Source organism: Ambystoma mexicanum, chromosome 9 (genome assembly GCF_040938575.1).
Source record: "Ambystoma mexicanum isolate Mex_15411 chromosome 9, UKY_AmexF1_1, whole genome shotgun sequence".
NCBI classification, from domain to species: Eukaryota; Metazoa; Chordata; class Amphibia; order Caudata; family Ambystomatidae; genus Ambystoma; species Ambystoma mexicanum.
This window is the reverse complement of record NC_090931.1, coordinates 1,101,834,694-1,101,849,239: the sequence shown is the minus strand read 5'-3', so window position 1 is coordinate 1,101,849,239 and position 14,546 is coordinate 1,101,834,694. Positions and strand designations below refer to the sequence as shown.

Below are 14,546 nucleotides of genomic sequence, written 5' to 3'. Positions count from 1 at the left end.
GGACTTGACCCCTGATATCCATGGAGGTGTGTAGGTGACAAATGTATGATTTGTACTGTTTTTAATGTACTGTTTTAAATGTTTTGTGAGTGCTTTGGCAGATAAATATAATACAAATACAAAAATATACTCAATGTTGCTTACTTTAGAAAGAATATTCCTATATTGTTTCAACACAATTTGAGCACCACTGATGGCATAAAGCACAGTACTGAAAACAAAAGAAAAATGTAAAGAAAATGTGTGCAGGTTTAAAGAAAAAGATGTCAACAGTGTATTACCTATCTGTGTAAAAAGAGCTGTTAGGGCCACAGCCAAAGAAACGGTACTCTATGCAAGATCTGGAAGTAATATAAGTTCTGTGTTATCTATTGATTGTCACTACAAAGAAACACCTTATGTAGGGCCAAATGCATTGCATGGAGTCCATTTCCATCTCTCTCTTTTATGAATATACTTAATTATTCATAAATAACTCCAAATGCATAATGATCTTTGGCACTGGAGAAGAGCATCTCCTTCCATGGTACAAATCATGCTGGCGTTTCATGAAAATTGTAAAGAGCCAGTCAAAGTTTCAAGCTCTCCATTGAATATTTGACATTGTAACATCACACCTATTTCGCAAAAGGAAAATACCAGATTCACTCACCACACTAGATGCTCTTTATAACTATGCTTACTCGCTCTGTGGAATTATCTTGATATGAGCTAATTTTACCAACAAGTTGCATGCTTCTTATTTAGCAGGGTGTTTATAATCATCTAATGTGTTGTTTAATGACTTCCATTTATGGATTGTGTCTAAATGTCTAACATTTGATTAGTGTAAAATATAAATATCCATGATCTGATATCCCCCACCACGAAAATTGTAACCCAAGATCTAAGACAAGAAACAGGCTGTTTATTATCTAAATGTTCTGTTTTTTAAATATAATATATCAAGAAATTAAAGGTGGTAAGAGCTACGGGCAGCTGCGGAAAAGACACCCAGCCTTCTTGCTATTGTCTTGCATAGGATTACATTCACAATACACACATATATCCCTATGTAAGAAAGCACATATGAATGATTATTCCAGAGTAAAATCCTCCCCAATATAAACATACAGATTGACATTGGTTGCTGGATTCCAAGAGCAAACTTTAAAATGTTGGACACTATGTGTTTCTAGTATGCATATAGACACAATCATGTTTTGTAGAGTAAACATAGTTATCCTTAATATACAGGCCAAGTTTCAGGGTAGACACATATTTTGGAGAGAAGAAATATCTTGATGTATTAAAGGGTCACACATGCATGTTATTTTACAATGCAATTAGAATAGGAGTCAGCAACTATTTTTGTAATGACATTTGCATCCCACTTAAGGCATAATGCTTGTATTTCTGTGCAATTGTATTTGAAAACAATTATGTTGGTCATTTAAATTGACATTTTTTTCTTGGGATTGAAGGGGAGAAACTAATGTCCTCCCTATTCTAATTTGAGGAGTTAACAACTCTATTAAGGATTTTTTAAACTAAGTGTTTCACAGGTCAAAAAGTACATTAATCTCTCTAAATCTTTAAGGCATGTTATACACTGAACTTGCAAACTGAGATGAAAGTTCCTCCAGCAATAACCAACACTATGTGGTTATTATACTCATTTTTGGTTTGTCTTTCAAAGGCCCAGGGTAGGTCAGGGCATCAACATTTGAAGGCAACATCCCTAGGCAAGCTCTTCCTTTCCTTTTAGTCTGCAGACCTGATACAAAATCTCGCTGTGGCAATATGGTTTTGTCTTGTGAAACAGTTTTGCATGCAGTTCACTTTGCAAATGATTTTCCAGTTGTTGGTTGCATTTGAAACCCCAATCCACTTTTCTCCTGTTGGCAAGCCTGTCTTTCTTTGCTGCTTTCTTAAAATATGGCTTTTCTTCCTATGTGTTTGACTTTGAATACCTAGCAAACTCCACCCATGCATTTACATTTGATGCAGCAATTTTGAATTGGACAGGGCCTGGGATAGGTTTACTTCACTTACTCACTTACTCACAACTGCTAGGATGTTCCTCTTTGCTTCAGTTGGCCCAATGTATTTTAAGATGTCATAAGGGAACGTAGTAGCTGTGAGTTAGCCAATCCCTCAGGAAGTGTTATCAAATTGGACTGAAATATGTTTTTTCCCTATTATTCCGCACATGGATCTGTGCCAATAATAAGAATTATTATTAATTGTTCTAATGCTGCACATTACTGCACAATCCAGTTTGAATTCCATGTGTGTGTATATTTTGACCCACATTTATTATCGGCTTAATCTATCTGCTGATATAGATGTTCTGTGAAAAAAGGACTCATTTGAATTAACTACTTTCATTAAGAAGACAGATAAAACATGATCCTTTATTGCTCTGCTATGTCAGGATCTATCTATGTCACAACCTGACTTCGAATAAGTCACTTCACCATGAGAATTGAACTACTAATACCTTTATTTGAATCATAAAGGAAATTGGGAATGGTAAAGAAGAACAGAGAGCTAACCAGTCTCAATGGTATCCCATATGACATGGAAAAGTGTTTCTTGAAATAATAAATCATATTTTATTTTTTAAAATGTATTTATGTGCATTAAAATTGAATCAACCATCTTTTTAGCAACAACATTACTTTCCCATAATCTTATTATGGTAGGGCAGGGGTAGAGAGGAGGAGAAAAGAAGGGAGAAAAAAAAAGAAGAAAAAGTAGAGTGTAAGAAATACAATTTGAGAAACTTTGACAGTTCCAATCTGTTGAACACCTAGCCTCAGCAATTACATGTTTGATTTTTGTCCTGCCATCAAAGATGACCACCAACCATTGGAGTCGGAAATCGTGAAAAAATAAAATAAAAAAAGAGAGGTCTGAAGTATTTTGAACTAATCTCTCTTAAAGTTGAGCACGATATCCTCATGTTAAACAGTGATTCCATCTTATAATTGGCATTACAGTTTAAGAAATACAGATTAAAAAACTTTGACAGTTCCAATCTCAGGACGGACCTCTGTCAAGAACTTAACCATGGCAATTACGTATTTGATTTTCTGTCCTGTCATCAAACACTACCACCAACCATTGGAGTTGGAAATCGCAAAATCAGATGAAGGAGGTCTAAAGTGGTTTGAACGAGTCTCTCTTAAAGCCGGGCACAGTTTCATCATGTTAAATAGTGGTTTCACCTTGGAATTATCATTACAGTGCCGACAGTGATTTTCCACAGATTGACCCTGAATTGCTCAGATCTCATTAGTTGGATGCAAGTTAAAATGAGTTCTCAACAATTGATTCCTGACCTTGTTGTCGGGAAACTGCTTCAAGTAATTGCACACTGTGTTGAGCTTTCGGCCTTCTGAGGGAAGCTGAGCAACTGATTGGTAATTTCTGGCCAGCTCCAATGTTAGAATCCAGTCATGATCTTGAAGTTTTCTTTTTACTCCTCCTGGGTTGGTCAACAGTTGCGCTAGAGAGCTGCTGATCTCTTTTAGAAGGGACATCATGGCTGAGCGACTTCTGTTCAGAGTTGAGTTGGAGTCAGGCAACATTTCTTTATATACCATCTCCAGGGTTGTAACATTTCCCAAACAAGGCAAGTCTGTTCCAGTCAACCGTGCATTTCAGGGAATTCAGACCTAGTTCTCTACGGGTGATGGCAATCGGGGTGGACAGGGAAACACCCAGTACCCTCTTCCAAAATCCACCCACAGGCAATTCCAAAGAAGTTCCTGGAGGTTGAACATGGCTTCCACCCCATACGTCAGAACAGGGACCATGTAAGCTCTGTAATACTTCACCACTGGCAAGATAGAGAAGCAGCCAAACTTTCTGTTCAGTGCACTGGCTAGACTGGTTAAGGTTTTCATCTTTCCAGGAAGGTAAGTTGACATGGGTGCTTCGAAATTTGAGTTGCTCAATCAGATGCCCAGATATTTGAAAGATTGCACCTGTTCAATGTTTTCTCCACCTATATACTCGGAGTGACAGCTTTTCCCCTTAGAGCTGGTACCAAAGGTCAATATTTTGGTTTTCCCCTTGTTAATTTTGAGGTTGTTCTTTTGGATGTAACAGTGTAGGGCATTGAGTTCCCTTTGTAGGCCTGGTCGATTAACACAACATCGTCCGCGTATAAGAGACTGCACTCCTCTGACCTGGGGGGGAATAATCTAGTAGATGAAAAGGCTTCTGATATATCCTCCCGGAAGAAGTTGAAAAGTGTGGGGGCCATAGGACACCCTGCTTCACTCCTCTGAAGGTTTTTATTTAGTTTGAGAGCGTCCCAGCTTTGTTCAGTCTGACTCGTAAAGAAGTGTCGGAATGCATAGCCATGATAGGATAGAATATTGGTTTTGGGCAGTTTTTCCTTACTGATGATGTTGAGGAGAGCGATAGTTATTTGGGTTTCCCCAATCACCTTTTTGAACTTGGTAGTTGGTGAGAGATGGCTATTTGGTTAAACAAGATGAATGTGCATAATGGAATAATAGATTTTGCACAGAGTATACTTTTTAAAGTTAAAACAAGCATAGTCCGATATTCAGTTTTTCAATTAGACAAATGGTTCATGTGTTTTGTACACATTTTAAAGTCAACTTCTACTGTTCATCAGCTATGTTTCATATGCGTTGGATAATCATTATACATTGCAGCCATCTGTTTATTAGAAACTTATTTAACATGACACACACATTCTTTAAAAATCTATCTCCATTAACTAAGTCTTAATGGATTAGGTGCACATTGTTTGAGGGGTGTAATATTTTTCAATGTCAAGGGTTTATGTCCCTCTCTAAACATCTGTTTCTGAAAAGTACATAGCTTGTCTGAGGAATTGTCATTTGTCAAGAAATTGATTTCTGGAAGTGGAGTTAGAAAGACATGACTGTAGTTTGTCTGTAGACCTGCTCTCCAACCTCGATTCCAACACCCCTGGTGTCCTCATCTTACTTGATAACTCCTCTGCCTTTGACACAGTCAAACATGCCATCCTGCTCAACCGTCTCCATGATAACCTGGGTATCACCGGTCAGATCCTGGCGTAGCTGACTTCTTTCCTCTCTGATCGACCCGCGCAGGTTCAACTTGGGTCCTTCCTCTCCTCTATTTCTACCTCTACCTATGGTGTTCGCCAGAGGTCTAACCTCTCTCCCTGGCTGTTCAACCAATAAATTGCACTTCTTGCTCACCACATTGCTGCACTCTGCCCCAACTTCCAGTGCTATGCAGATGATACCCAGCTCATTTTCAGGCTACTTTCAGCTACCTCTTCTCCCTCTCTCATCTCAGACTGTCTGTCCGCCATCCAGGAGTGGTGTGCCGCAAATGATTCCTACCTTAATTTCAGTAAGACAGAGATTCTCCTCATCGGCATGCCCACTCCCTCCTTTCCTGTCACTCTTTGGCCGGCCTCTCTTGGCCCTCTCCCTGCTCCCACCTGTGAGGCTAAAAACCTTGGTGTCATCTTCGACTCCACATTCTTCTTCTCTCCTCACATCTCTGACGTCTCTAAGAAGTCACACTACCACCTGCACCTCCTGAGAGGGATTCTTCCTTTCCTCTCCTTTCCCCAGAAGCTCACTTTCTCCAGAGCTCTGGCTCTCTAGGCTGGACTATTGCAACAGCCTACTTCTAAATCTGCCTGCTTCTACTCTCCGCCCTCGTCAACTCATCCAGAACAGAACTGCAAGACTTGTTCCTGGCCTCAAGCCCAGGGATCGTATCTCTCCAGGACTGAAATCTCTGCACTGGATCCCAGTGGCTGCAAGGGTAAAGTTCAAAACCCTCTGCATTGTCACTTCTGGTGCCTAGGGCATCAATACTTTCAACTCTCTCTTCCTAAATATCTTCCCTCTTGAGCTCTTCGCTCATCCGCCTCCAACTCCTTCAGGGTCATTCGCTTCTCCAAGCAACGAGTTGGTGGTAGATCTCTTCTTCGGCTGGCACCTCCCTCTGGAACAGCCTCCTCCCTCCCTGAAACTTGAGGAGAATCATCTCTGGTTCCGGAAGCACCTAAAAACATTTCTCTTTGCTTCTGCTTTTTCTCCTCCTCTCCCCTGCTGACTTCCTAGCTGAAACTGAATCTGCACTGGTTACCTGGCCACCCTCTGTTTCTCGGGCCCAGGTCCCCTCCCCCACCAGTTGCACGCCTGCAATGCCTTCCTGGCAACCCCCACACTTGGGAATGTTTCTGTATCCCTACAGTCCCAATAGCAGCACTTGCACCTGATGTCTGCACTCACCCTTGCACTTGCCACCTGATGTCTGCATTCACCCTTGCACTGGCCACCAGTTTGCTGTACCTTAGTTATTTATTCTATGTACTGCAGTGCCTCTTCCCTCTTCCCATGCACTTGCGTGATCTGAATCACACCTAGCCTAGTAGGATTGTTGACTGTCTTCTCTCTGTTCCCCCTCCCTTGCCTCGTCGCTCCTTGAAACACTTGTGTATAGGCGCGCTATGAATGCCATATCATTTCATATCATATCCTGTATCATTCCATGTCATAATTTCTGTATTTGCTAGTTATTTTTGAGTTTGAAACCAGACACATTAACTTAAAGAAATACAGCTCTGATTGAGCTGAGCGCCAGGTTAATAGAGGTCTGGAAATTATTGGTAATCAGAGCTGATTGATAAATATTTGCATGAACAAAAGAATGTAAATTCAAACTAAGTTCACAGTTCATATTAGTTCATATAAATTTAATGACTTGCAATGCTGTATTCACATTTAAGAGACAATCTTCCATTTTCATTAGTCCTACTAAAGGGCCTCATTATAAGGTTGGCTGTCTGGAAATAAAGGTTCTCTTAGCAACATACCAAAACCATTTCCAGACCACCAAACTATGAGTATGCCAGTAGGGGCACCGTACTCCCGGCAGGCCTGCCGGGAGTTCAGGCCCCTACCGGCAGGCTTTCACTGAACACCGGCACTGTTAGGGACTGTTACTAACAGTGCCAGTGCTTCAAGTTTCACATTCAAATAGGACTCCATGGGACTGGGAAGTGACCGTTCTGCCTACAATATCCCGGTAGCACCAGGATGTCATGTGGTGGAAACGGTGTTACAGGGTTGTTGACAACCATCCGGCTACGGGCGGGTTGTACAACCAACCTCATAATAACGTTATCTTGCAGTCGGTTCATATTTAAGCAATCAATGAAAATGTGGATCACCAAAAACATGTTCATTTGCTGTTTCATGTCAGAGGACTTCACTGTTTGGAGTCTGAAAATAACACTAATTTCTGTGGAGCTGAGAGAAGACTCATCCAGTTAACATGGACATAGCTGAGCCATTTTAGAGTAAATGAGGTTTTGTGTCTTGTTTAAAATCTGCCTCTAGAGAATTCATATTCACATTTTAGCCAAATGCCTTTTACAGTACCTGGAAAAAAAGTCTCATACAACATTAGGTTAAGGTCCACCTAAGGTGCATTATTTCCACTTTATATTGTCCATTGGATATGCAATTCAATAAATAATGTATATTCTCTTTCATGGGACATTGTGCTCATAATCACAATAGGGACCTTCCACATGCAAAGTCAGTCTATGTCACCCCAAAAGAGAAAGGTGCTGTATCTGCCATGACATCGGCGGGTAAAGCTGGTAGAGCACCCCTCTCTGCATGTTGGTGTACAATATTCAGACTCTACTGATGTCTGTAATGGTGGACCTTCGGCTGTGAGCTATTGAACACATTGCACAATATATGAAATGCAATATATCAACTTCCATAGGATTATTACATTAAAATGCTTACACTATGTTTGATACTTGCATTGTGGCACACTGTTTCATACAATCTGCAATGATTGCATATATTTCAGACATTCTTTATACTTTTGCTCTTATTTTATTATTTATTATTAAATTGTTTTTTTCTTATGTGTACTCATTCTTGCCCCCTTTCATTGGTCATATGATGCAGCAAGACTGATCATGTCGAACATCATTGTTTCATTTGTGGCTCCCATTGCAACTCCTCTCCTCTGCCAAGACTTTTTGTGGATTGGTCGGAGTTGTCCTGCTGCAAAGCCAAGAATCATCCACCAGAAGGAGCATAGGCATCGGGCCTCAGAATGTACATGGTACCCCACAGAGTGGTCCTCTGCACCAATCATATGCATGTATGCATGTGAGGATGTCCTCTGGACAATGAGCAGAAAAGCTGGGGTTGTAGAGATTGTTTAACTCTGGGAAATATCCACTTCTGCTTTCCCTGAGAATAAGTCTGTTAATCTAAAATATTGTAACAAATTTGAGTGAGTAAGGCACAGACGGTCATCAGTAGATTTTAAGAAGCATGACAAATGGATGCATATCCTTAAATTAATAATAACATCTTGTTCCTTTCTTGCATTTCAGCTGTTATTTCAAGAGTACAGGAAGGGCCCGGAGAGTTGGGAAAGGCAGTCCTCATTCCAAATGACGAAGTCGAGAAAATGAAAGAATTGTTTAAAATTAACCAGTTCAATCTCATGGCAAGTGATCTGATTGCCCTGAACCGAAGTCTACCCGATGTAAGATTAGAAGGGTGAGTTTGCAGTTTCAATAAAGTTACATTTTAATTGAATGACAAAGATAAATTAAGCTAAGCAAAATGAAATAGCAGGAAAGGGTTGTTGATTCTATGACCAATCACACTTTTTACAGTATATACCAATCTTAAATGATCTAGCTACAGGTATTTATTTTCACACAATTCCAAAAAACAATACCTTTAAAGCACACAGGTAGAAGGAGAATGGGGGTTAGTCTCTCAACTGCGTGTGGCTTGCTGCACCAGGGAAGAGGTGGGAAGATTTGAATCAGTGAATTTTTTATATTAAGTCCTGTTTAAAACATGTGATGGCATGTTAGATGCATCAACCTGTCTGTAACTTGTCCCCTGTCACTTCCTGCACCTGTAGTTTTCATTGGCAAATCAGAAATCCTGATGCGTTAATTGTTTTTGTCTTAGTTTCGTATTTATAACACGCTTAAATACCTAGAGATTTCTAAGGTGGACCCAGGGATCTTGCGTCCAAGGCAAGCACGTTGCCGCTGAGCTATCCTCCCTGGAGGATCAAACAGAGGTTGTGACATCTGCTTCTACAATATGTTAGGCTACTGATATGTATGCCTGCTGGATTACTGAGCGTGGGAACTTGGAGAAGATTGTTGTTTAAACAATGTCACAGACTCTTTACCTCACAGCTTCTTTCCCACATAATGTACACAGTACTAGCCCTTCAACCTTACTTGTTACGGAGAAAGATATGCTGCACCTTCCAGAGCCATGGGTCAATGTCCTTGACACAATGTATGTTCCTCCAAACAAGTTCACCCACACCTCATTGTGTTCACTGAACCTTTGAACCCTGTCCAATGTTGATGCCGGAGATTCACATGCCTGCGTATGGCCCTCTCCAAGTGCAAACAAAGGTTCCCCAAATCCTTTACTGAGGCTATGAACGCCATTTCAAGGGGGAGATTTGAGGCCACTTTTCTATGGTGGGTACAGTGTCTGGCAGTAAACCCATACAAGGTAAAGGAATGCATGTACATAGAGTCCTAGTAACCATTCTGAACACCTGTTCTCTGGCCTCCACTTGGGTACCCACTGAACAGGCAACAAACCTTCCGGAATCTGCTACAAAATGCACATATACAAATACAATTCACTCCATGAATGTGAGGCTCCCCAGGAGCATTATTCTGTTCAGTTTTATAGAAAATTATATGTTGTCATTTGTGTAACACCAATGTGCAGTATTTACATTACCAGAGACTTGCTTTGGCTGCTGTTCCCAGGGCACATTGTATAATGCCACCCCCATACTTGAATTACAAATATCCTAATGGGGTGTCATCATCCATTCAAAGGAACACCTTTTACCAACCAATATGTGTTCCTTTGAAGAGCTATCTTGCTCAGTAAGTTAGAAAATGATGTATTGCCATGTGTGTAAAACGAATGTTCAATGGCTAAAAAATACCATTGGTTTTTTTCTCGCTTGTTCACACAGGAGACATTTATAATCCAGCACTCAGACTGAAAGTACACATCTGTACCAATTGACAGTCACCAAACAATCAACGGAGCGTCTGCTACCAATGTTTGTTCCTCTGAAGAAAGTCACCCATATACATTAACATAATAGTCTTGGTGTCAAAGGTTATTTTGTCTGCATGCTTTGTTGGACATGTTCCACGAAGGGAGAATGCCCCTTGAAACATTAGATAGTATTGTTTCCCGTGAGATGTGTCTCTGCATTTTTGAAGATGGCATTGCTCTATTTCTTATGCAAGACTAAGATGTGTCTTGTGACATGTAGTGAAAGCATGAATGTATATTAGACATTCAGCAACTACTGACTAACTGGATAATGTTATAACTAAAATTGTATCTCCAATGAACCTAATGTTAACATCTAGTAGTGGTTTTCCATCGTATCCAAAATGCACCCAACTTTCGGTAGGACTTTTTAATAAAAATTGGGAAAGTGAGGGTGAAATGTTGGGTGTACCAAAATGAATGCTTTCTATTTGATCTCTATAGGACTCGGACGGATTCATTAACTCAACAAGGATAGTCTTTTTGAAAGGGTGAAATGCAGTTTGTTTCTGAGAAAATCCCCTATAACTTAGTTTCTAATAAGCATGTGACACTTTATAAATTATAACAGATGCCTCTGTATATTTCAATCAAAGGATTTTCAACGAGAATCTTATGCAGGTGAATAACCAAGCGCGCTGATGAGACAGAGGAGGCATGTACAGCAGAGATCTTATCTTGCTCCGTGCTCCTCTTCCATCTCATATCTGCTGGAAAATCATGAGGGTATATCATTGAGTCGTTAAAGCATTACAAATTGCTTTAATTTTTTTTTTTTTTTTTTTTGTAAATTATAGTTTATTACAAACTTTTGTTACAAAACATTCACTTTGAATATGACCTTTGGTGCAACTAATCCCATTTTCACTTTCCCATCTCTATTTGTTTGTATTCTGGAGGACATGCCGGTCTTCACTGTCGTCGACATCACTGTCTTTTCATAGACAATGTATCACTGAATCCATAAAGTTTACGACTGCACATGTCAAGTGGACTGAGCTTCCACTTAAAACATGAAACCACCACTCATCCATATTCATGTCCAAGGGTGCGAACTTCGCTAGATGGAGTGATCGTAGATCTTTAAGCGTTACACATTCTGTTATTAAATGTCGAGAGGATTCTACTGCAGTTCCACAATATCTACAGATGTTGTCCATAGCAGACTGGTCATGTCTCATGAATAGCATTTCCTTTACGTTGATGACATTTAATCGCAAACGGAGAAATTTATCTCGATGGTAACGTGATGGAAATTGCACCAAATAGTTTGGCATTACGTTCCGTTGGTTCTTGATAGGTCCAAGTTTTAGTGCAGATGCTAGCTTATCTAGTTTTTCTAAGTTTAACATCCAAGCCCATTCATGTATCTTGCGTTTTGCAATTTGTGGTTGCGCAAAGAGCAACTCCATCTTAATGTCTGCAGCTAGCATGATCTCCCGTAGGCCTCGGACCCATTTTGAGGTTACGTCTGTATTTGGATGTCCAATTGATGTGTCAAATATTTCATATGATGGTTCAGGATTTGGGATCTGCATTTTTCGTAAGAGCGCCAGAGATTTCCAAAGGACACTCGAGTATAATTCATTTAAAGCCAACTCGTGTCTGATGGCGATAATTGGAGCATATTTTGGTAGCTGTAGCACTGTCTTCCAAAACAAACTTTCTAGTTTGGGCCAAATTTGATGATCCAAGTTCCACCCAGCTTCTGACCCGAAGGTGATGGCGGGGATTACTTTTTGGTGGTAGAATATTCTAACGGGTGTTAGCGAAAATTTTCCGTAAAGATTATGAATTCGGCGCCCTTGAAGTGCCAACGTTTTCATGCGTTGTATGATATCCTGGACCCAGCTCCATTCTCGGATCGATTTATTTATCGTTATCCCAAGATATCGGATATCATTGATTTCAGCAATTGGATTATCGTCGATCTTCCACACGAATTTTTTGTTTTTGGTGCCTTTTACCGATCCAATTTGCATTATTTTGGTTTTATTTACATTTATTTTTAAGTCATTTATTGTCAGGTAATGATGTAGTTTAGTTAAAAGGCGTTGAAGTCCTATCTGGGTTGTGTCGACTAAAACAATATCGTCGGCATACGTTAAGCAGTTAATGTGCTGTCCGTTTACTTTAGGTGGAAAACACTTTACATTTTTCAGTGCCAACGGCATGTCTGCAATGTAGAGTTTGAATAAACACGCAGCAATTGGGCATCCTTGTTTTACCCCCCTATGGGTCATCACTGAATCCGACAGGTTTCCTTTTTCGTTTAATCGGATCTGTATAGATGTCGACGTGTGTAGAGCTTTGATGGGTTCTACTAAGTTCTCTGGGCAGCCCCACGTAGTTAATTTCTGCCATAGTTTTGTACGGTTTATTGTATCGAATGCTTGATGCATATCGATAAAGGCCAAGAATAACTTTGAACGTTTTTCAAGGGAGTTCAATTTTAATATTGTTACCAAGGTCAAGTTGATTTCTGTGCCGACTCCTTTGGTAAAGCCAGTTTGACGGCAGTCATTGATGTTCGTCGACTTGGCCCAAGCAGAGAGTTTCTTTTGTAGGAAGCCAGCAAATACCTTTCCGATTATATCGAGTAAAGCGATTGGGCGGTAATTTGCCGGATCCGTCCGATTTCCCTTCTTGAAGATGGGTACTATAATCGCTGTTGTCCACGAGGGCGGGATTTTTCTGAGCTCTGCAATCTTTATGAACAGCATATAGATGAACGCCGCCCATTCTTGTTTGTTTGCTTTTAACATCATATTTGTAATACCATCTGGACCCGCTGCACGGGAATTGTTGAGTTTTAGTATGGCAGCAGTGATGTCTTCGATGTTCTCAACGCAATCCCAATTAGCTTTGGATTCTATTTGTGCTGGGGTCATGTGGGTAATTTCGGTCGCAAACACTTTGCTAAAGTGGTTCTTCCAGTCACTCTCAGCGACTCCACTAGCCATTGTGTCGGCTTGATTGCGAGAACATTTGTTCATTATTCGCCAAATTTCTCTACAGTTGTTTGATTTTATAAGCTTCAACATGGCTTCACCGCGTTCTTGATCGCGCATAAGGGAATAGGATTTCACCCAATTACGGTATTTTTGTTTGCGTTTTTTTATCCTTATATCAATGCCTACCCCTCCCTCAATTTTTAGTCTGTGTATGTCTTTATATAATTTCTTTTTTTCCGTCTTGACTTTAAGACTCCAATCATGGGCGTGCGTATTGTCTGATGGCAACTTCCAAAGAGAAGTTTCTTTCTTGCATGGTAAGAGCGCACAATAATTTAACACTGTGTCCTTGGACCGTGTCATATTTTGGAAGTCTTTGTGCAGCTTATTTATTTGTTTGCTGTTTATTCTTATTCTATTTCGTCCATTATTTATCTCTAAGTTCTGGTTCATTTTCATAGCTGTAGATTTTGAAGGGAGAGTCATGGATAGGACTAGCGCATCGTGATCGCTATTTATTGTCTCCAGGATTCTCAAGTTCTTGATTTTATGCCATGAATGCCTTGATATCCAAAAATAATCCAATATTTTTTTGTGACCCATATTATTCCAGGTATATTTCGGTGGTATGTCGCCCTCTACACATCCGTTTATCATTTCGCAATCTCGTGCGTCCATTGCGAGTGACCATTGTACACTTCGCGATTGTTGGCATGGCAATTCTTTCCTGGTTTCTGCGATGCGACTTCTATTTGAATCAAACCAGGATGTGTTCATGTCTCCGCAGACAATAATGCAAATTTCACCATCTAATTGTTGGTATTTGTCTATGGACTTTGTTACAGAAGATATTAATTTTTCTGAAATTATCTGGGCGGGGTTCCAGTATATGTTGATTAACAGGATGTACTGGCTATTAGAGTTTTTCCCATTTTGATGTTGTAATAACGTACTTTGGACGAATATGTTTGGGTTGTCCGTTTCTATAATTTCCCAAGCGGTTCCAATTTTGATCATGGTTATAAGTCCTGAAAACGGGCGGCCCTGTGTATTTTTCTTTGCCGGATTCAACAGAGTCACGTAACCATCTTTGATCGGTAAGGTCCTCATCCATGTTTCTTGTAGGCAAATTGCTAAATTGTTGGTCAAATCAACTGGGAAGTCAGCATACAAGTGATGGAAACCTCGAGTGTTCCAGGAAATCAGTGTTAGCGGGATTTCTTCCCGAGTCTGGCATAGCTAATAATTAGACCTTCCTGATTTCCATTTACTTGTCGACGGTTGTGATCCTGATACAGTCGATAGGTGCTGACGTAGCTCATCACGACGATTAGCATTGACCGATGTATTCATAGTTTTTTGTTTATTTTCTGTCTGGATACAAGAATTTTCAGTCCGCACTTCTGAGACTTCAAAGCCCAGAAACAAGAGTTCATCTTTTGCCGATACAATGGTCTTA

At 40.2% G+C, this 14,546-nt stretch overlaps 1 protein-coding gene across 5 annotated transcripts in view; it reads left to right on the top strand.

The window, feature by feature from the left end:
* GALNT13 (polypeptide N-acetylgalactosaminyltransferase 13) overlaps positions 1-14,546 on the top strand; it is a 1,280,472-nt gene that overhangs the window by 435,347 nt on the left and 830,579 nt on the right. For all 5 annotated transcript variants that reach the window (XM_069616427.1, XM_069616426.1, XM_069616425.1 and 2 more), the window contains exon 2: positions 8,402-8,570. In XM_069616427.1, the coding sequence (XP_069472528.1) occupies positions 8,402-8,570 (169 nt within the window). The remainder of the gene's footprint in view (positions 1-8,401; positions 8,571-14,546) is intronic.